General features: G+C 42.7%; 3 protein-coding genes across 6 annotated transcripts in view; 2 read left to right on the top strand and 1 right to left on the bottom strand.

The window, feature by feature from the left end:
• zbtb40 (zinc finger and BTB domain containing 40) overlaps positions 1-21,006 on the bottom strand; it is a 34,023-nt gene that overhangs the window by 2,012 nt on the left and 11,005 nt on the right. The window lies entirely within an intron of this gene.
• Positions 2,415-11,054, top strand: atxn7l2a (ataxin 7-like 2a). Of its 2 annotated transcripts, XM_053652435.1 has the most exons (10): positions 2,415-2,836; positions 5,225-5,293; positions 5,541-5,874; positions 6,120-6,373; positions 6,553-6,635; positions 7,366-7,577; positions 7,862-8,039; positions 8,602-8,723; positions 9,114-9,939; positions 10,673-11,054. In XM_053652435.1, exons 1-10 carry the CDS (start codon positions 2,707-2,709, stop codon positions 10,688-10,690), a joined length of 2,226 nt encoding a protein of 741 aa, XP_053508410.1. In that variant the 5' UTR covers positions 2,415-2,706; the 3' UTR covers positions 10,691-11,054. The 2 variants fall into 2 exon arrangements, with proteins under 2 accessions (XP_053508410.1, XP_053508412.1); XM_053652437.1 differs by lacking the exon at positions 2,415-2,836 and having other exon boundaries at positions 5,249-5,293; positions 5,506-5,874.
• LOC128624758 (probable transmembrane reductase CYB561D1) lies at positions 11,149-18,506 on the top strand. The gene is made up of 3 exons (XM_053652471.1): positions 11,149-12,458; positions 16,245-16,282; positions 18,003-18,506. Exons 1-3 carry the CDS (start codon positions 12,302-12,304, stop codon positions 18,504-18,506), a joined length of 699 nt encoding a protein of 232 aa, XP_053508446.1. The 5' UTR covers positions 11,149-12,301.

Genomic DNA, 21,006 nt, shown 5'->3' with positions numbered 1-21,006 from the left:
CGCCACCCAGTATGTGCCGCACATGCGCTAGTATTTTACGGCGCATGCGTAAACGAAAATGTCTTACACGCATGCGCACACGAAAGTTCAACATCCACGTTTATATATTTATGCATTTATTTGTTTGTTAAGTTATTATTTTTGTACAACAACAAGGTACAGTATTTTTAAATAGTTATCGTCAACGATAATTTCTACGACAAAATGTTAACAATAAAATAACATAAAAACTGATCACACAGCTAGCAGTCCAGGCTCTTGTTATCTCAAAACTGGACTACTGCAACGCACTACTCTCGGGCCTCAAAGCCAGCTCCATCAAACCCCTTCAGATGATTCAGAATTCAGCAGCACGTCTCGTCTTCAAGCAGCTCAAAAGAACCCAGGTCACACCCCTCTTCGTCTCCCTCCACTGGCTTCCTGTAGCCATCTTGTAGCCAAATTCAAGGCCTTGATGCTTGATCACGTACAAGACCTTGTCTGGAACAGCACCCACCTACCTACTTCAACACTCTCCTTGAGGTTTACGTTCCCTTGCGAACACGTCGGTTAAGGACCGACGCCTGGTAGAGCCTACTCAGTGAGGCATGAGGTCCCTTTCCAGAACCTTCAAACTGACCATCCCTCAATGGTGGAATGAACCTCCGACCTCAACCCGGACAGCAGAATCTGTCACCATCTTCAAAATACAGCTAAAGACCCACCTCTTCCATGAACACCTAACTAACACCTAACTAATAAAGTCTGCACTTACACTGGCTCTTACACCTCTACTCTGTGCACTTTGCTTCTCTGGAACTCAATTATAAATCTTGTATGGTTGCACTATTTGTATTGTTCTCCGCTTGATATATCCCTTTGATTTCCTCATTTGTAAGTCGTTTTGGACGAAAACGTCCGTTAAATGAATGAATGTAAATATAAAAAATATATAGCTGCAAGTGCAGACCTGCAACGAAATGCCATTTCTTGCCAAGTTACAAAAACTTATTCCTCTTAGTTGTAAAAGAAACAAACAAACAAATAAATAAATAAATCCCACCAGTCCAGATTTATTTTATGAACTATTCAGATTATTCAAATGTGCAGAATAATATTTTAGTAATTTACTATTCTACTGTAGTGAACGTCAAACATTCATGCAACATTTTGGACTGAAATCGCAGCACAGCAATAACAGACAATAGTGAGTCAGCAAACCATAGCGAGTAGCTTAGCTATTAATAAGCTAGCCGGACAAAATTAGCGATAACTCAAATGTTGATGATTACCTTCTCAAAACAGTGATTAGTATGCTCAAGTACTGTGTCTGTATATTAACTGATCGAAAGCCAAAAGTTAGATTCAGATTTTGATTAAGTAGTTTGCCGCCAATTTCTATGACGGAATGTCAAAACAATTCTTGGATTAGTTTTGCAAAAGTAGGATTCACATATTATGTATATTATCTGGTTGGGGCTAAATGGCCCAAGAGTCATCGAATCAGGAAAAAAAAACTGTACTGTACACCTTATTTCACAGGAGATACATATGCTTAGTTTAAAACGTAACAACATGATCAGTGGCCCAGTGGCCAGTTTGGGTGAGGTTGCAGAAGTTACTAGCGGGATGTACAATTCATGCTCCGTGACAATAGCTCGACGTTACCCTGTCGGAAAAGTCATTTGAACGTAATTCTGCCCACCGTCGATGACCATACCCCAGACTTTGCAGACATCCTCGAGAGTCTTGTTCTGAATATGCCCTTCAAGTTTTGTGCTAATCCAGTAGTTTTCATAGTGGGGGCCGCCAGGGGGCGCCCAGGGGGCCTTAACAATTTGGTGTGAAAAATAAATAAATACATGATTTTTTTTTCTCACTCTCAGACAACCACACACACACACAATCAATTCCTAATGTAATGTATTGTAAAGATGTAAGATGTAATTATTAATTTTAAAAAAAAGGGGGATATATTCAGAAGTCTGCATTTTTAATGTGTTTTAAAGACATCTTGCAAAAGGTGGGCCTCGGTCAAATGTTAATGCCATTTGGGGGGCCTTGCCCTGGAAAAGTTTGGGAACCACTGTGCTAATCTATTCGAGCAATATTGAGATACAGCTGATTGAGTAAACCAAGCTCTGCCCCACTATGACCGTTTGGCATGTGGTGGCCATATTGTTCACAAATCTCATGTTCTTGATCACTGTTAAGGTTCAGATTTGTTTGTGAAGACATAGCTTTTGTATATTAAGCAAATTAGCTAAAAAAAATTGAAGTGGGCGGAGTTAAAGGGTTATTGAGTGGGGTTTTTTTTGTTTGGCAGAACCCAGTGAAAACCACTGAGAACGTAACCCAGAGCGTTACAGTGCCACCAACCGGCTGTGTTTGGCCCTACCAAACACAGTGTGCTTGGACCCCTAATAAAACTAGCAAAAACCATTAACGTACTGTGAAATGGTTTAACTTCTGGGGTTAAACAATTCAAGAAAATGAAACTCATAATTACTCCAGCAAATGATCCTTTTTTTTGGTTCTTTAAATTGAATACAATTCTGAGATTTGAATAACATGTAGGAATAATACAGAATTAAAGAACATATATGCCATTTGTGCACACACACACACACACACACACACAGAGAGAGCGGAAGGGCCGTGCATACAGGGTTGCTGCCTTCGCTCGCGGGAGCGCGCATTATGACGTAAGTGACTCGCCGCGCCGTGATGATGGCGGTGCGTGAACGCGCAGTTAAAGTAATGGCTGCTCTGGAACGGCGGGTGCCTTGTCTCGATGATTTCGTGGGTCAAAGCTGGAGCGTTTTGGCAGAGAGGATTAACCTGACAGCATCGGACGGTGAGTGATTACGTTTCCACCGGTTTTTCCTGATATTTCGGTGAAAAAAGTCGTTCGGATGTGGTTTATTTTCGCGGAAAGGCACGGCATCCCTAACCAATGTTACCCAAACAAAGAACCTGCCAGGTCCTAGCGCTGGCCGGTTCCGTTGGTTTCCCTCAGGTCCTCTTAGTACATACTTGTTCTGTGGAGTAGGTTGCGAGAGTTCACTTTCTTACTTAGTTTTTAAACCGTTTTATTGTTTCAAAACACAGATACGCCTGGAGGGGGAAAATGACACGAGTGTCAAATCAAATCGCACAATCTACTTTTTTTTTTGCAAAACTGGAACGCATGCATGTGGACGAACAACTTTCAGCTCAGCCGCTGAGCTTAGCCACCGAGCTAACTATAGCTCAGGGTTGCCTGATCGTGCTTAACAAATGGCAGAAATCTTAATCAGGTCGACTCGCAAATAAATACTTATTCAAATAAATACGGACCGTAATCATATAAAAAATGTATGTTATTTGCTTGCAATTTTCAAGCTGTTTGATGCCATATCGGTTGATTTTTTTTTTTTTTTTAAACTGTCATTTGCTTGGAATCAGTCGACCAATCTGGCAACCCTGCCATATCTTCGGTCCTAGCCAAGCTCAGCTCTCTTTCTGTACTAGACAAGACGCCGGTGATACGTTATATATATTTTTTCCCCTACCGCTATTCCGCCGAAACCTCGTCTCTTGTGCTAAGATTGGTTAGTCCCATCCCGCCTTCTCCACCATAATTGGTTAATAGTTGTAACTCACGAGCGGGACGGTGTGTGCTAGCCAATCGTAGCGAAGGAGGCGGGACGTGTCGGAATATAGGCGAGAAAAAAAAATAACGCGCCGGTTATGGAGGAGTTTTTTTTTTTAAATGCTAGCAATAACGCTAATAGACCTTAGGAGGCTAACTGGAAAAAAAGATATCACCCGTTTATATGCGAACGGTGGCCTGTTTTTACTTCATACTAATCAGCTAAATGTTTCCACCTCCCTCTACTGGCTCGGTTTTTGACATTTAGGGAAGGATTTAGATTTTATTACGACTGTGTCAGCTGTCTTAATACACGCTTAGCCTGATGCTAGCTAATAGAAACCGTGTTCCGTCTTCGTATTGTCTGGCAGCTCTCCAGACGCTTCAAAATGCTCCTTTGGTTTGATTTTTCAGGGCGCCGTGTCCCACCCACAACCTTGGCTGAATCTCAAATGGCTCAAAGTGCACTACATAGGTCGTAAACATCTGTTACAGTTACACGACCCGGTGTAGTGCACCTATAAAGGAAGTGTGGAGGTATTTGGGATTCAGCACTTGACACCTCCAAGGCATCACTTAACATGTACCTGGAGCTACAGGTACACAAGCTGTACTTTCTCCCCACAGAAGGGGAAAACAACCTCAATATGTGCTCAATGCATGAGTTCTCACACATCCACATCTCCATATTCACGAGCTGTTAGTAAATAAATAATAATAATAATAATAATTATATATATATATATATATATATATATATATATATATATATATATATATATATATAATATTTCTTTCCAAAAACATGTCTAAATCCTTTGCTCAGGACTAATCTAGTCTCTGTCCCCCATGATTAATCTCTAACCAATCCGAAGACATCATGACCAGCATGGTCAGCCCTTTCCAGATAGCAGGAACGGAAAACAATCCGTGAGATTCTCACGTTTTCTAGACGTGCAAGAATTTTACTCCACTTCCTGTCTTGGAATGAAGCCAGCATCCTGACATTACTTCCTGGACAAACACGACTCTGTAGCGGTCGAAAGGAAGTGCCGTCCAGAGGCAACGAAAACAAAACCCAGTGTTCTCCGATCCAAGTTCGATAAATCTAGCCACGGAGTCTTGGGAGCAAAGCGTCACCCTTGTTACGTCACGAAGCCGTTGAGTAGAGAGCTTCAGTTAACGTGGATGTTGTAAGTACAGGATCCTCGCTATGTTTCTCACCCTGCTTACAAATCATGCTGTGTCGTAGAGGACAAACACTCTGGAAATAAAACGTATCGAATTGAGTATGAATCGAGGAGTCTAGAGAGAGGGGGGAAGAAAAAAAAAAAAGATGGCCGTGCTGCCTGGGCGTCAATCACAGCAACGCTGGCCAATCACAGGTTTTCTTGCAGGAGCGTTTTTCTGATCAGTTCCTGTCGGTTTAACCCAAGCAATCCAGCCGTATGTTAATTCCCGTCCAAAAATCTTGTTCGACTCAGAAACGTGAAGGGAAAATGTGCTACGATTTACGGTTATATATCGTTCAAACACAATCCGTCTTTTCAAAACTCAATCTCTGAATGGAAACTCGCTGAGCTTGTTTTTCTTCTTCTTTCTTTTCTTTAGGGTCCGACGGGGACGACTGCAGCAAGAATGGCAAAAAAACGATGGAAACCATGACGCTGAGGAAGGAGGGTATGGCTTCATCCTTTTCTGCTCTTTTCACATCCAGTGTCATCGGTTCCCTAAAAATGTGCCTAAATTGCCTACGATTTGACTCTACATGTCAGTCGACATGGCTGCTTTAAGTACAGCGGTTTTAGTATGCGGAAGTTTTCACCCTCTATCCGTAGTGTCCGAATGAAAAATGTTTTTTTTTTTCCTTCTGTTTAATGGTGTAACAAAAGAAAAAAAAATTCAAGAACAGCGATCATCTTCGCAGATATGTCGATCTTCGGTCACTATCCGGGACACGACGACTTTTACCTGGTGGTGTGCAGCCACTGCAGTCAGGTGGTGAAGCCGCAGGCGTTCGAGAAGCATTGTGAGAGGAGGCATGGCTCGGTCGGGAAGCTCTATGCACACCTGCGCTCCACACCGCCGGCCGGCCAGCAGCGCTCGCACGCCCGCCACGGACACGCCCCGCCCACCGTTGGGCACGGTGCAGGCGGCTGGAGCGGAAAGAGCCAGAGCGGAGGAGCGGCACGCCCGTCGCCCCAGTCGCCCTCCACTCCACCTCAGTTTAAACACACCAAGACTCCCAAGGACGGAGTTCGGTAAGACGCGTCATTTTTGGGGGGGGTTTCTTGCTAAAAGAGAGGTTTTTTTCTCCTCTCTTTTAGAGCTGGACGCAGATTAAACTAAACCTCAGACTTAACCGGGTCAGCTTGAAGGGCTTCGACAGTTCTGAGATCTCGAATAAGTGGCAAAATGTCCTCTAGATTAAAACACACACGTCTGTTTGCCGTGACTTTCTCTAACCGACGTCTTTGTCTTCGGTCTTGCTTGTCTCCTCACGCAGCCTTTCGCCTCTGGAAAAGACGTCCAGTTCTGGTCACTCGGAGTCCAACGTCTTCAAGCAGCCCCCGCCGCTGGAGCCCCCGCGTAGCTCTCCTCCCCCGAGTCTCAGAGACCCGCCGTGGCCCTATGGAGGCCCGTCGCCCAGCCGGCCCTCACCGGGCTCCACCGAGAAGTCCCCGGGTCAGAGAGCAGAGACTGGCTCGGCCAACGCCACGGCACCGCACGCCCGCAGCAACCGGCCGTATAAGACCTCGAGTAAGCGCGTATTAACGTCATCTCGAAGTAGAATGTCATCCGTTCTAATGTTGGTCAGAAAACCGTAACTATTTTTGCACATTTTTGAACCATCGCTCACATTCTGTCATTATGGTGAACTTAAAATGGATAAAAAAAAAAAACTGGATAAAAATGTCTCCCGTCTCCACGTAATGCAGAAAAAGAGTGTGACCTGGACAAACACTGTGGCGTGTTGGATCCAGAGAGGAAGAAAGTTTGTACGCGGCTGTTAACCTGCAATGTGAGTTCCTTCTCCTTCTACCTAAAATGCTAATTCCGTTAACGCTGACCACGATAAAAAAAACCATTTTAAAATTAAAACCCAAAACATTTTAAATAAGAAATCGACGTGATGCGTGTAGTAGTCTTAATATTGGCTCAGTTGTGACCACAGCAGCTGCTAAAATTAGTTTTTAAGGTTGTGAAACCAAATGACTGCCTCATACAGTAAATGACAGGGGTTTTTTGTGTGCAGTCTCTGAGCAGACGTAGATGATTTTCTGCTTTCTTAAAAGTGTGTGTTTTTGTTTGATGTGAGCTATGTTCTGTAAGGTGAAACAGAATTTTTTTTAGATTAATGCTGCCTACGTCTGTAGGCTGACAGGAAGTTACACGGACATGACTAACAGGAAATGAGGAAGGAATTACAGGAAATGACTCTCTGTCCTTTCTCCAACTTGGTGAACAGCGCCTTATTTTTATTTATTTTTTTATTTATATGCAAGCTGGCAAAAAGGAAGAACTGAAAACATGCCGGCAGTTAAAATATCGAAATATCGAAAAAATAAGAAATATCCTGTCAGAAATGCCAGCGTTCACTCAACCCAGAAGTCGTCGATGTTTGCAAAAAGTAGCACGATTTCGTTTCCATTTCAGTCTGGAACTGGTTCAGAACTTTTAACATGAAACTGGTTCTCTGCTCACGTCGATGCGATACAAACGAACCTCGTTATTCTCTTTCCCTCCATCAGATCCACTCCATTCACCAGCGGCGGAAGGTCGTAGGTCGGAGTAAGAACTTCGACCAGCTGGTGGCGGAGCTGAAGATGGTCTCGAAAAATCGAGAGCGTAGCGCACAGAGCCACGAGGAATCGGCCGCTCAGTCCCCGAGCACCGAGACTCCCAGAGAGCCGAACACCGCGCCGCTCTGCAGGAGACCCCTGAGCAACTCTCCTGCCTTCAGGTACGAGCCCGAATCCGAGCATCTCAGCTCTCGTATTCAGTCGGAGAGTTTTATATCTCGCGTCCGAGTCGGAGAACTTCGTCTCTCACATCCGGGTCAGAAAGCTTTACCTCTCAGGATAAATGTGCTATTAATTCTTTAAATTTTACGCAAAATAACTGATTATTTTAGCTGAGCAAAAGTGTGTATTGATAAATACATAAGTACATTTTTTTGGGTGGTGTATCCCCCCCCCAGCTTGTTCTCTAATTTTGTGTGTATATATTTTTGTGTGTGTCTGGCAGGACGCGAACATTATCAGAGAACGTCCCTGAGGACGAGAGGGTGGTTCGGGAGGAGGGCGTGGCTCGGGCGTCCTCCCCTCTCACGCAGTGTCGAATCTCCAGTGATGAGAGTGAGGGAGAAGGCAATGAGGAACCTGCCGACTGGCACTCGAGCCCCTGGCATCCCAAACCACTCGCGGTACCTTTTTTTTTTTTTCCTTCACATTTTTAAAATATATTCATCAGCGTTCATCCTGCCGTTGTGTTTGATCCGATGTAGTTGAAATGAACCCCTGACCGTGACAGAAACACCTCGTAATTCTCTACTGAACTCTATCTCTCTCTCTCGGCCTTAGCTGAGACGCTTGCCTGGATTTCTTTTTGTCCCTTAAGGAAACGACCTTTAACTATTGTTCGTCAGATGCAGGCAGTTTCCTGGCTCTTCCACGGCATTTTCTGTCCTCGGCTTTCTCTGGCCACTTTCTTTGAGATTTGATTAAAAGACTGTTAGTGTTTAAGCTGCCAATCCCGCACAAGCGCGTGTTTAAATTCCAGCACCAGCACACCTGGCTCGGCCGAGCAGGGCGCAAGTGCCAAGTCTGGAATTTCAGTAAATATACTGAGCGTCTGGGGCACCCGAGGAGATGTCTGCGAAACGGACCCGCGTTCGACTCCCTCGCGAGATGTATATATCGATAACATTTTAACAAAAAAAAGTGTGAATTAATCAGTTTTTTTTTTTCACTCTCTCTCTCTTTCAGGTGTGTACGTTTGGTGGTTTTGCTCTGGGTCACGGCGTCTTCACGTTCGACAGGCGGCTTCATCACCTGCGGTCCGCTGTGAGTGCCATGATGGAGAATCACCTTAGCGCTCACCTGTGGAAGTGAGTGTCTCCTTCACTCTACACCTGGCTTCCTTTCATTCTTTTACTGGTCTATTTAAAGTGCTTGTTTCTATAGTAACGTACAGAGGGACATGTATGGGGGACACGCTGCATAATTTAAGCGATAAACGATAAGCTGATGGTGGCGGACTGCTGAATAATGAGTTCTGATGTTTGTTTGTGTGCATCAGATTGCTGGATTTCTCTGGTAAAAGACGTTTACTCCGGCTGTCCCTAATTACATGCATAAGTACATAAACCAGACGCTGCCTTTTTTATCTCTCTTTAACAGCACTCTCTATCTGAGCGAGAGAAACTCCAAACCACTTATTAATGCTGTATGTATCTCACCCCCCACCCCATCCCCCACCCCACCCCCCTCCTCCTTAGGAAAATACCTCAAGCATCCGAGCCTCAGTCCCAGAGTTCCTCTGCCAAGCCTTTAGCCATTCCTTCCTCCCCATCCTTCACTTCCCATCATTCCAAGCAGAGGGCGGGAAATCCCAGTGCCACCTCCCTCAAGTCGTCTTCATTTTCTTCACACGGAGCAGGCAGGGACAGCTCCTCCAGCAGCCGGGCTTCGGCTCAGTCGGAGAAATCCGGAGGTTCCCAGTCCGCGGCGCACTCCAAACCCGCTCAGACTGCCACGCAGCCGGGCACGGGGCGGTCCAGAAACCCCGTCGGCAGACCCAGCAAGCAGCAGCTGCGTCTCAGGGAAACGGAGCGGGCTGATCCGGCCGCTCCCGCAAAGCGGAAAGGCTCTCTGAGCGAGGCTGACACGGTCAGCCCGGACAGGAACTGTGTGAGCCCGGATCGGGACAGAGCCCGGCTGCTCGGCTCCGGAAAAACGGCGGCGCCGCCTCAGATTCCAGCTTTAGCGCCGCCATCATCTCACGGACAGACTAACGGCTCGCTGTCGCCCGGCCACAAGCAGAGCCGGGCAGAGCCGTGGCCATTTAAGCGGACTCATACGCCGGGCAGAACCTCGCCCACGGAGCCAGGCGCATCCGGGCGAGCAGGAAACTCAGGACACCACGGCAGGCCTACTGGATATGAGCACAGAGGCCTGGGCAAGAAACGCAAGAGCAGCGACTCCTCTCCCCCCTCCAAAGTGCACCGGCTGCCCACCCCCCCTCACTCCGGCTTCTACCCCTGGAAAGAGAGCAAAGGAGCACCGCTTCCTGTAGGAGGGGAGAAGAAGCTCAGTGCGCCCAAGGTGAGGGAGGGGGTAACCTGGGGGGTGTATTACACCTGTGCAGTGTGTTACTGCTGTAAGCTAGTGCTGTAGTAAGTCCCTGTAGCCCTGTGGCAACACTTGCACATTTACTGTGTGCGTTTGTGACAGAATTTCATGCAAATTACTTTACGTACAATATCATTCTCATGTTAAAATCAGTTAACAGTTGCTGCTTTCTCACACACACATATATAAATATATATATAAATATATATATATATATATATATATAAATATATATATATATATACATATAAATATATAAAATCACGTACAGCGATACTTTGAAGTACTTTGCATTTTTTCAATTCGAGACACACATCACAGTTTACATTTCCTGTGGGTTTGCTAAAAGTGGCAACAAAGCAGCTGAGCTATAAAATTAGCTGCACAGAAAAAGAAGGCATAAAGACATAACGGGTACCGAGTAAAAGTCGTGTTGGTCAGTGTTAGGATATTCTTAGAAAACACATACCAAGACATAATGGATTGTAGTAATAATGTTAACTATGCTATGAGTGGAGGAAGCATTTAATAACAGATTAACATCTGATGATTATATGAGCACATGCACACACGACTCCCGAATTCACCTGCTGAGCTACAGACCCTGAGGTTGTACAGTTAAATAACCCTTAGAGGTTATTTCCGAACAGATAACTGGACTGTACGATGCATTTCTGTGATGCTGACTGCCTGCTTTTCTTCACAGCCAAAACTCCATCGCTGAGCGAGCCACTAACTGGGGAGCACTGCGAACTTGTATGGACTGTGGACCCAAGTCTCCAGACGTGTGTGTGTGTGTGTGTGTGTGTGTGTGTGAGTGTGAGTGAGTGAGTGAGTGTGTGTCTGCAGGCGTGTGTGAGTTCGAGTGTGTTGTGTGTCTGTGAGACTGGAAGTGTTAGAGCGGTGTGGATCATTAGGACGATGGTCCTTTTAAAAAGCCAATATATGAATGTGGGTGCGAGTGAAAGGCAGATGATGGGGGGAGTGAATTTCTCCGTGAATTCAGAAATACCTCACAATCTACTGGACATGCTGCTATATAAATGTTGATTTATAAAAATGGATTAAAATATTCTTTATACTTGAAACAGGGAGTGTGTATTATTACTGTTTTTTGATTAATTTTTTTATTTATCATTTTGTAATATTGTCATTCGATATTTTATCACTTTGACTTATTAGTAGTTGTAGTATATAGTTAGTAGTAACTTTAGTTATTCAAATTTTGTATTTTTATTAGTAGCAGTATTACATAGTAGTAGTAGTGTTTGTAGTATAATTATAATTTTGTATTATTTTTTTATTAGTAGTAGTATTTGTAGTTGTATAATTTTGTATTAGTAGTAGCAGTAGTAGTGATTTATTATCATTATTGTTAGTAGTATTAATTTATAGTAGTAGTTTAATTTATTGTAATTTTGTATTAGTAGCAGTAGTCGTAATGTTATTTTATTAGTAGTAGTATTAATTATTGTAAATCTGTAACATGATTATTGGTAATAGTAGTAATATACATTTATTATTATTATTTTTTACTAGAAGTAATAGTAATATTGGTATTAATTATTGTAAATCTATAATGATTATTATGTGTAGTATTTATTATAAATCTATATTAGAATTATTATTAGTAATAGTATTATGTAATGATTATTATTGGTAGTATAATTGTTTATTATTATTATTATTGTTTGTCGTTGTAGCAGTAATTGAGTTATTGGTAGTATAATTGTTTATTGTTATTATTGTTTGTCGTTGTAGCAGTAATTGAGTTATTAGTAGTAGTAGTATTGTAAATGTGTAATATTATGATTAGTAGTAGTAGTAGTATTTGATTTATTATGACACTTGGCTGCTGTTGCTGAGCAACAGCGTGAGCCACGCCCTTTCTGTTTGACATGTCCAGTCCCCACCTGTTTTTAGCGTCATGATGGTATGGCCCACAGAGACGACACTTCCCTCGGCGCGGGACGGGCTGTAACTATGAAGGTATTTGAAATGTCTCTAGTGCTGATTGTTTCTTTCCAGGAGTGAGTTGCTATAAGGAGTGTCGCTGTCACTCGTCTTTTATTTACTGGAAAGGACACGAATTAGCGACGCGCGCGCATCAACCGCACCCGGAAGTGGCAGCACTTGTCCAGTTCCATCATGTTTTGTTTGGGCTCGCAGTAATAAGAAGAAGAAGAAGAAGGAGGAGGAGGAGGAATCCCGGTCTAACATGATCACAGCACGAGTCGATCAGAACAGCTCTGGCTCGTGTGTTCGGCTCCGACTTGCGCTACACTAATCAGGAGAGGAGAGAGAGAGAGAGGTAAAGGTAGAGGTAAAGGCGGACATGCGACAGGGAGTGGAGTACAGTCCGGTCGGTGAGGGTCTCGGGATGCGGGAATACTGGCTGTACGCGTGCATGCGCAAAATCTCTCTCATGGCCGCGCATTGTGTCGCTCTGCTCTTCACCGTGCTCATCGGCGTCCTGTCCCGACCCGGAACAAGTGAGTTTATTCACTCTCAATTTATAACATCATGCAAATTAGAGCTTTACTTCAGTTCGTGAAGTTTCTGTTCATGTATGGAACCTAAAGTCATTCAGTGAAATCATTTCAATACTACTAGCCTACTACTATTAATAATATTAATACTACTACTACTAATAATAATAATACTAATACTACTAATAATAATACTAATACTACTACGACTAATACTAATACTAGCCTACTACTACTACTACTAATAATAATAATACTACGACTAATACTAATACTAGCCTACTACTACTAATATTACTAATAAGAATACTACTACTAATACTACTACTAGCCTACTAATAATAATAATAATACTAATACTACTACTAATACTAATACTACTACTACGACTAGCCTACTACTAATAATAATACTACTACTACGACTAGCCTACTACTAATAATAATACTAATACTACTACTACTAATACTACTACTACTACTACTACTAATAATAATACTAGCCTACTACTACTACTACTAATAAAAATACTAATACTACTACTACGACTAGCCTACTACTAATAATAATACTAATACTACTACTAGCCTACTACTACTACTACTAATACTACTACTACGACTAGCCTACTACTACTAATACTACTACTACGACTAGCCTACTACTAATAATAATACTAATACTACTACTAGCCTACTACTACTACTAATACTACTACTACTACTACTAATAATAATAATAATAATAATACTTGCCTACTACTACTACTAATAAAAATACTAATACTACTACTACGACTAGCCTACTACTAATAATAATACTAATACTACTACTAGCCTACTACTACTACTACTAATAATAATAATAATACTAATAATACTATTACTAGCCTACTACTAATAATAATAATTATACTAATACTAATAATGCATATTTGCTTGGGGTCTAAAATCTTTTATATTTTACATAGACTACCGCTCAAAAGTTTAGACACACTCATTCTTTATTAATACCCCCCCCCCCCACACACACACACACACACACCCACACCCACATTTTAGAATAATAATAAAGTCATCAAAACTCTGGAGTAACACAAATGGAACTATGGGAATTATGTTGTGATAAAAAATCCTAAATAAATCAAAATAATGTAGTATTTTAGCGTCTTCAAAGTAGACGCTGTTTTTGTCTCGAATTTCCAGAAATGTATTCTTGCCGTTTTCTCACCTGATTTCTTGAGGAATTTCCCTGAGATGCTTTTTAAACAGTATTAAAGGAGTTCCCACCTACGCCGGACTCTTATCGGCTGCTTTTCGGAATATTTCGCTCCGAGTCGTCCGTTTAAACAAATATTTTCTTTGTAAATAAAATGTTAGTTTTCGAACGAAAGAAACGAATATGTCAGGACAATTTATATTTTTGTCGACGACACCGATTTCAAACGTTTAAATCCTACACCTTCAGATCAAAAGGTTTTTAAGATCATGAGAAAAAGTTCAGTCGAGTGTCCACAAACTTTTGACCGGTAGTGTATATAAAAGTCTGAATACATTTGATAAAGCACATTACAGTATCACAAATAATGAAATGTACACAGTGCTGTGCAAAAGCTTTAGGCACCCTGTTGTTGTTGCTGTTTGTTTTAAGTATACATTTTGTTAGGGATTTTAGTTTACGATTCTGCGTTATTGAGTCACTACAAAACATATTTCCGAGCATTACTTTTCCAACCAAAAAAAATATTTAATTTAAAGAAAAATGTTCGTATAAAGAAAGCAACATATTACATAACAGGTCACATTTCAGACGGAAAAAAATCATTTTCTTTGTATGTGCCAAAGACGTCTGCACAGTACTGTATTTAGTAATAATAACAATTATATTAATTATTAATAACTAGTAGTAGTAGAATTTGTTTTGAATCTAAAATCTAAATGTTTTACAGATTAAAAAGTATTTAATAAAGCATAATACTCATATCTAAACCCATCAAAGTATTACTAATCATGAAAAAAAGTACATTTCATAGAGTAACTACGGACAGGCCACGTTAAAAAGAAGTATGTTTTTAATCTGATAAATTGACAAAACCAGCATTCGGATAATAATTTGACCAATTTCAGACTAGTTAAGCCATCAGTTATACTGGGAACGTTTTTGCATTTCCCAGTTTGGGTTATTTCTTTACGGCTCGGCGCTGCCCCGTTTCCCAGCCCTTTAAAATAAATAAATAAATAAATCCCTGATGGGAAATGAATGGACTCGGAGTGCATGGTTCAGCTCAGGGGTGTCTGCACCCACAAACGATTCAGCTCAGGGGTGTCCAATCTTTTCTTCAGAAGCCCGGTGTGGCTGCTGGTTTTCATTCCAATCAATCATGAGCCACGCCTGAATCCACCTGTATAATTAGTGGATCTCCGCTTTCAATACATTTCAATATCAGGTGTGGCTTCTGCTTGGGTGGAATGAAAACCCGCACCCACACTGGCCCTTTCTGGATAAGATTGGACAGCCGTGGTTCAGGTAGTCCCTGAGAATAAACAGAAAAGGTGAGTCATCAGCTATTAACTCATCCCTTCACTCAATCGGCTTAATGAGATGTGTTTGGGTGGTGGTGGTGTTTTTTTTTAAATCGCCCATCGACATTCATGCTGTTTGTATAATCAATCAGGATCAATTCAGATGCTTCTGCAGGGCTGTTTTCTATTTGGTCGTTTTGGGGTTTACGCTGCACAAATTTGAAGGGGAAAAAAAAACACACACACACACACACACACACTTGTTGACAGGAGTGTGAGAAATGGTGGGAACGTCCTCACAGAAGACTTCCATTCATTGCTCTGATTTGTGTTGATTTATGACAAACTCCCAGTGAAATCCAGTTCAGTTCAGCATGTAACACTACAAAATGTGGAAAAGTTAAAAGAGGGGGAAATACTTCTGCAAGGCACTGTACATGGGTTTTTTGGGTTTTTTTTCCTGCTGAAGCTTGCCCGAAGACTACTTCATGCCTTGTCAGAACTGCTTCCGAGAACCACAACAATTTAACCCCTTAAAGACTGGAATGTTCAGGACAGTAGGAGATTTGTATTTTTTTGTTTTGCTTTTTGCAGGAGATGGGATAAAAAGAAAAGGACTAACGTTAGAGTGTAAAACAGGCCTGACACAACTTAAGTTGATGAGATATGAGCCAAGATGTGCACAGCATGGTGGCTGCAGGAAGTGTCTGATATTTCCAAGACAGCAGACGTGATTTTTACGCTCGGATTTGGCCCACCCGCTAAAAGATCACCTGCACCTGGAACATCTATACAATCCTCAGGTTGAAAATATCACGAGAGCCCAGATATAATGAAAGATTTCGCAACTTGCTGGTCCTCTTTCAGCCCTCGCATCACGTCCCCCCCGGAAACAAATCGGAAACGTTTAGACTGTGCTCGTCCCTGAGCAATGATCCCGAGTGTCGGAAACCTGGGATCTGAAAGGATTTCTCCTGAACAGGTGTGATGTCACAGACACGACTTCGAGACTGCATGTCGCCCCACGTTGCACGATGTCCTGCACAATAATTAGGCTAGGATTTCAGGTCACGTTTTTGTGAGCGTCGGAGGGCCGGATCAGCCGCACGGTCGGCTCCGTTATCATCTACTGAGGCGTTAGGGATCAAGAGCGTAAAACACACAAGCAGACTTTATATAGCCTGTTGAAAATGAAATTGAAAAATGCAAATCATGAACGACTTCCGTGTTCACGCTAACCTCTAGGTGCTCATTTGTTTATTTGCAGGTCTCTTCTCTTGGCATCCGCTCTGCATGTCACTCGGGGTAAGTTCCCGAAACACGGCTTTAATCCAAACTAAACATTACACCCCAGTTAGTCCTGAAGGGTGTCATTTTGTCAAAATGTCATTTTTTGTTTTGTCCTTTTCTCTCTTTTGCACTGCTCCATGTTTTTTTGTTTTGTTCGAGGATGATGAATGTCTGACTGGCGCACGGCCTCGAGGCCAATCCATGAATAATGCATCACGTTCCTGAATTATGAATAGTACACGGTGGAACAGTTAGATCATTAGGCTCGCACCTCTCCCCACCGAGTCTATAGTTACGACTGACCCAGGACGCCAGAACACTTTTCCATCACAGTGACGTGCTGACCAGCGTGGCGTGACCTGCCTGCTCCTCGTCCGTACACAGCCTCCTATTGTACTGTGTGGAGGAACGGGTGCCAATAATAAAACCTCAGCGACGGTGTGACTTACAGTTTCCCTTCCTGAAGTGATCAACAACGGTGTTAAATTTGTGCTTTTTTTAATTAGACTTCAGTTATATTCCACCGAGTGTGTTTACATGATATATAAGACTTCCTGGATTTTAGCCTAATAATCAGTTTCTTTAGCTCGCATAATTCATAGCTTCATTCTGTCTGTAAGCTGTCTGTAAGCAGACTTAGTGTACTGGACAAATCCAAGGCTTGTGAGGCGTGTGTTAAATTAGCATACAGTTGTCCACTGGACAGTTCTGGAGTGTGTTAAGCCAAAGCACATTCCTCAAATGAGAATCCTGACGTATCTCGTATCATCCATCCACCCATCCATCTTCTACCGCCTATTCCTTTTCAGGGTCACGGGGAAACCTGGAGCCTATCCCAGGGAGCATCGGGCACAAGGCGGGGTACACCCTGGACAGGGTGCCAGTCCATCGCAGGCCCCAATCACACACACACCCATTCATACACTACAGACACTTTAGACACGCCAATCAGCCTACCATGCATGTGTTTGGACTGGGGGAGGAAACCCAGTTTATACCCATGGATACCTCTGTTTCCCATGGATACCCAGAGGAAACAGCACAGGGAGAACACACACAGGTGGGAATCGAACCCCCGACCCTGGACGTGTGAGGCGAACGTGCTAACCACTAAGCCACCGATCTCGTATCATGCACTTTGTTTTTCATCAGACAAGGGGGATTGACGGACAGCGCAGCCCTTTGTCCGTTCACGTTACCATACACAAAGTGACCGAGTAGAGATGTCTGCGACAAAGCAACAGCGTATGAAGTGAGATTTTTCTCTAGTTTACACAAATTAGGCACGACACAATAAAGCAGCAAATCCAAACGATCGATTCGAATGATTCCTCGGGAACAACCCGATGGTGCTTCTTTAGTTTACTCGCAACTTTAGTTCCTAGCTGCGATTAGTTCCTATTTACCCTTTGTGTACAGAGATGTTACGAAGACGAATAGCTATTCGGAAGAGAATAGCAAAGATCGTTGGTACCTCTGGTGAGAGCATGCAGCTAGTGTAGTTAGCTAAGCTTGCTTTGCTGATCTAAAAATAAACAAAGACAAACAAACAAAGGGCAGGGCACATCTACAAGCGACGTGTTGCCTACTAGTGTGAACATAGTGTTATCTTTGTGGCGTCTGAGGCCACACCTCCTTCACCGTGACTGACAGGCCCAGACGGAGCAGTAAGAAAAGATGAGCGTGTGGTATTAACCCCTGTTAAACTCGACTGCTCTTTTCTTTCCCTTCTCAGTTCTGTCTGTGCATGACGGAGGGGATCCTGCTCTTCTCGGGCGAGGGTTCTCCGTGCTGCTTCATGTCCCGTAAAGGGAAGATCCGCACACACTGGGTCCTGCAGGTGCTGCTGCTGCTTTTCGCAGCCATGGGCCTCGGCTTCATGGTGGCCAGCAAGAGGAAGTCGGAGCACCCCCACCTGGAGACATGGCACAGCCTGCTGGGCGTCGGGACGCTGGTGGCAACGGTGCTGCAGGCGACCTGCGGCGTTTGCCTGCTGTTCCCCAAGCTCACCCGCAACGTTTCCGTGCCACGGCTGCGGCTCTACCACGCCACCTGCGGCCTCGTGGCCTACTTGCTGGCCACCGTCACCGTCACCGCCGCCTTATTCAGCGACTGGTTCCAGGCCACCGTCAATGGGCCGATTTGGTACGCCTTCCTGCTCCTGCCTCCCTTCCCCGCTCTGGTGGTGATGAACCAAATCACAAACACCTTCCTGCCTAAGAAGAAGCTAACCACGTGAACCGTCACGACAAGCACAAACTACACACACGATGAAAGTCCGTCTTTTGCAGCCTTTAAGAGTTCCGGAATTATCCGCAGTTCTGATGCGACGTTGAGTTTTTCCAGTACGGCGGAACTCGTAGCGCTCCATGCTACGCCTAATTGCTGTGTAATTTTAAACGAACCGAGACGTTCTTTAATAATATCGCACCACTTCTGAAAACTAAGGTTATATTCCTAATAATCCTGTCTCATTTCCACTATCACTAAGCCTTTACGTTGTCTGTATTAAACACTTAACAACCAGGTGCAAGCTAACTAAACTACACGTGTTAATATACACATAACATATGTTTATTTGAAGACGCCGTATGTAAAACCGGCTGTGACGTACAGTATCTCCTGTGAAAACTTACTTGCACATTTTTTAAAGGTGTTACTATATATATATACGTTTTGTGGGTTTGCTTTGGTTTAATTTAATTTGAGAAGTATGTTTGTGGACAGGAAAGTGTGTACTTCCACTCATTATGCTTCCACTTATCAGATATGATCATTTCCTAACCTTCTATTACTGTGTAGTACGGGAAAGTATTCTAGCTACACGCTACACTAAGCGGGAATTCAGTCTGTCGAGTTTTCTTAACTTCCATGGCGTCCCTCATGTGGTGAACAGGATTGTGTTATCCTCAACGTGTGTGTTGCTGCTGCATTGAAATTTACCTGGTGTATTTTCGGACTATTTCTTTGGGAATTTACCAGCCCGCCTGAGGTAAACGTTGACCTTACTGACATTTTTAATTGTTTCCAGTCACTTTGCCTTTTCATTGTCCATGTAAAAGCATGTGAATTATTATTATTATTATTATTATTATTATTATTATTTAATGGTTTTGGTAATAATAGCTGCCCTTTAAAATGGTGCCTGTCCCTAGCTAGCAATATTTTGAAGCGTCTACAATGAAAATGTATGTTTGTTTGTTTGTTTTTTAACTAAAAAGGGAAGAACTACTAAATGTTTGTTACTTGTTGACGTGAACAGCCTGACTCCACTAATCACAATACACAAACAGAGGCCTTGCTGTCATGGTTACGTTCTGTATCTCGTGTACGAATCTACTTTAGAGAATTCCAATAGACGAAAATAATCTACACCTGTCCACCAATCAGAAGCAAGTATTTTATGGGGTCATGTTATAGTTATAAACGTGGTATACTGTATAACTGTATTGTCAGCACATTGCTTACCTGTGCTTAGATTTACGCCGCATCGTGCGTATACACAAACCCTGAAATTAATTTTTCATCATTCACGTCGGTACCATCGCTGACGTCGGTGCTCACGGCGAGTGACACAGATGAAATGTAAAGTAAAATCATATGAAAGGCACATTTAAACGCTGGTGAGGCTGATCTTGCTTCGCCTGAGGGCGAGGATGTGGAACCTTGCTGGCGAAGCTTTTAAAGGGAATTTGCTTACCATATATGGCAATCTGGGGCGTTTCTATATGTAAATTATGCAAATATGTCACGGAAATTACAAAATGTTATGCGAATATGTAAATTCCTATTTTCTAGTGCGTCCTGGCGCTTCTTATGCACAGAATGACTACTTGTCCTTTTATAAACGAGACCCCAGATTACCCACTAAGGGTTTGTGCGTACTCACGACCAGAAGTGATTCACAATATATTTATTTATACATCCTCAATCACAAAGAATAAATCACATTATATATGTGTAGAAACGTGTATGCGTACGGTTTATGCGTAAAGTTACGCGTACATGTGGTTGATAACTGAGACCCCTGATAACAGTCCTTTGGCCTGTTGAGCTTCGTGTTACACATTGAATCACGGGACAAATTTAAATTGTGATTTATGGAGTATTTGTGGACTGAGGTTTAACTGTGGTTTTAAACTTAACTGCTTGAATAAAGGTCAATTTTGTACTTGCCGGACTGTGTATTTATCCTTTTTCTAAAACTATCTTACCACATTGTTACACTTATTAAGGCACATATTTCTGATACGTGGACTGGATTTAATACACTATCCTCCTGTGGTGGTGTTATTTCTTTCCAAAGAACGTTTGGAGCACGCACTTGTAAACTCGCAATCCTAAAGTCAGTTCCCTTATGTAATCAGCTCAAGTGGAGTTTGTTCGATGACCCGTCGGAGGACGAGTCAACACCAGCTTACACTTCAGGATCAGAGTTTGCACAAAAGGCATCGCAATGAGAGATTTTAGAGATTATACACTAGCGGTCAAAAGTTTGTGGACGCCCGACTGAAATGTTTCTCGTGATGTTAAAAACCTTTTGATCTGAAGGTGTACGATCAAACGTTTGAAATCGGTGTCGTGGACAGAAATATAAACCGTGCCGACATGTTCATTTCTTTCATTAGAAAACTAACATTTTATTTACAAAAAAATCTTTTTTTAAAACGGACGACCCGGAGCGTAATATTCTATAAAAGCAGCTGGTAAGTGTCCAGCATCGGTGTGAACTCCTTTAA

The sequence above is a fragment of the Ictalurus furcatus genome, chromosome 21 (genome assembly GCF_023375685.1).
Source record: "Ictalurus furcatus strain D&B chromosome 21, Billie_1.0, whole genome shotgun sequence".
NCBI classification, from domain to species: Eukaryota; Metazoa; Chordata; class Actinopteri; order Siluriformes; family Ictaluridae; genus Ictalurus; species Ictalurus furcatus.
The sequence above is the reverse complement of the archived record's forward strand: the minus strand, read 5'-3'. Positions and strand labels throughout refer to the sequence as shown.

Coding starts and splice junctions, on each gene's coding strand:
- atxn7l2a (XM_053652435.1), top strand. CDS start 2,707: ATGATGGCGGTGCGTGAACGCGCAGTTAAAGTAATGGCTGCTCTGGAA. Junction 6,636..7,365: donor CGCGGCTGTTAACCTGCAAT/GTGAGTTCCTTC, acceptor TCCCTCCATCAG/ATCCACTCCATTCACCAGCG. Junction 7,578..7,861: donor AGCAACTCTCCTGCCTTCAG/GTACGAGCCCGA, acceptor TGTGTCTGGCAG/GACGCGAACATTATCAGAGA.
- LOC128624758 (XM_053652471.1), top strand. CDS start 12,302: ATGCGACAGGGAGTGGAGTACAGTCCGGTCGGTGAGGGTCTCGGGATG. Junction 12,459..16,244: donor CCTGTCCCGACCCGGAACAA/GTGAGTTTATTC, acceptor GTTTATTTGCAG/GTCTCTTCTCTTGGCATCCG. Junction 16,283..18,002: donor CGCTCTGCATGTCACTCGGG/GTAAGTTCCCGA, acceptor TTCCCTTCTCAG/TTCTGTCTGTGCATGACGGA.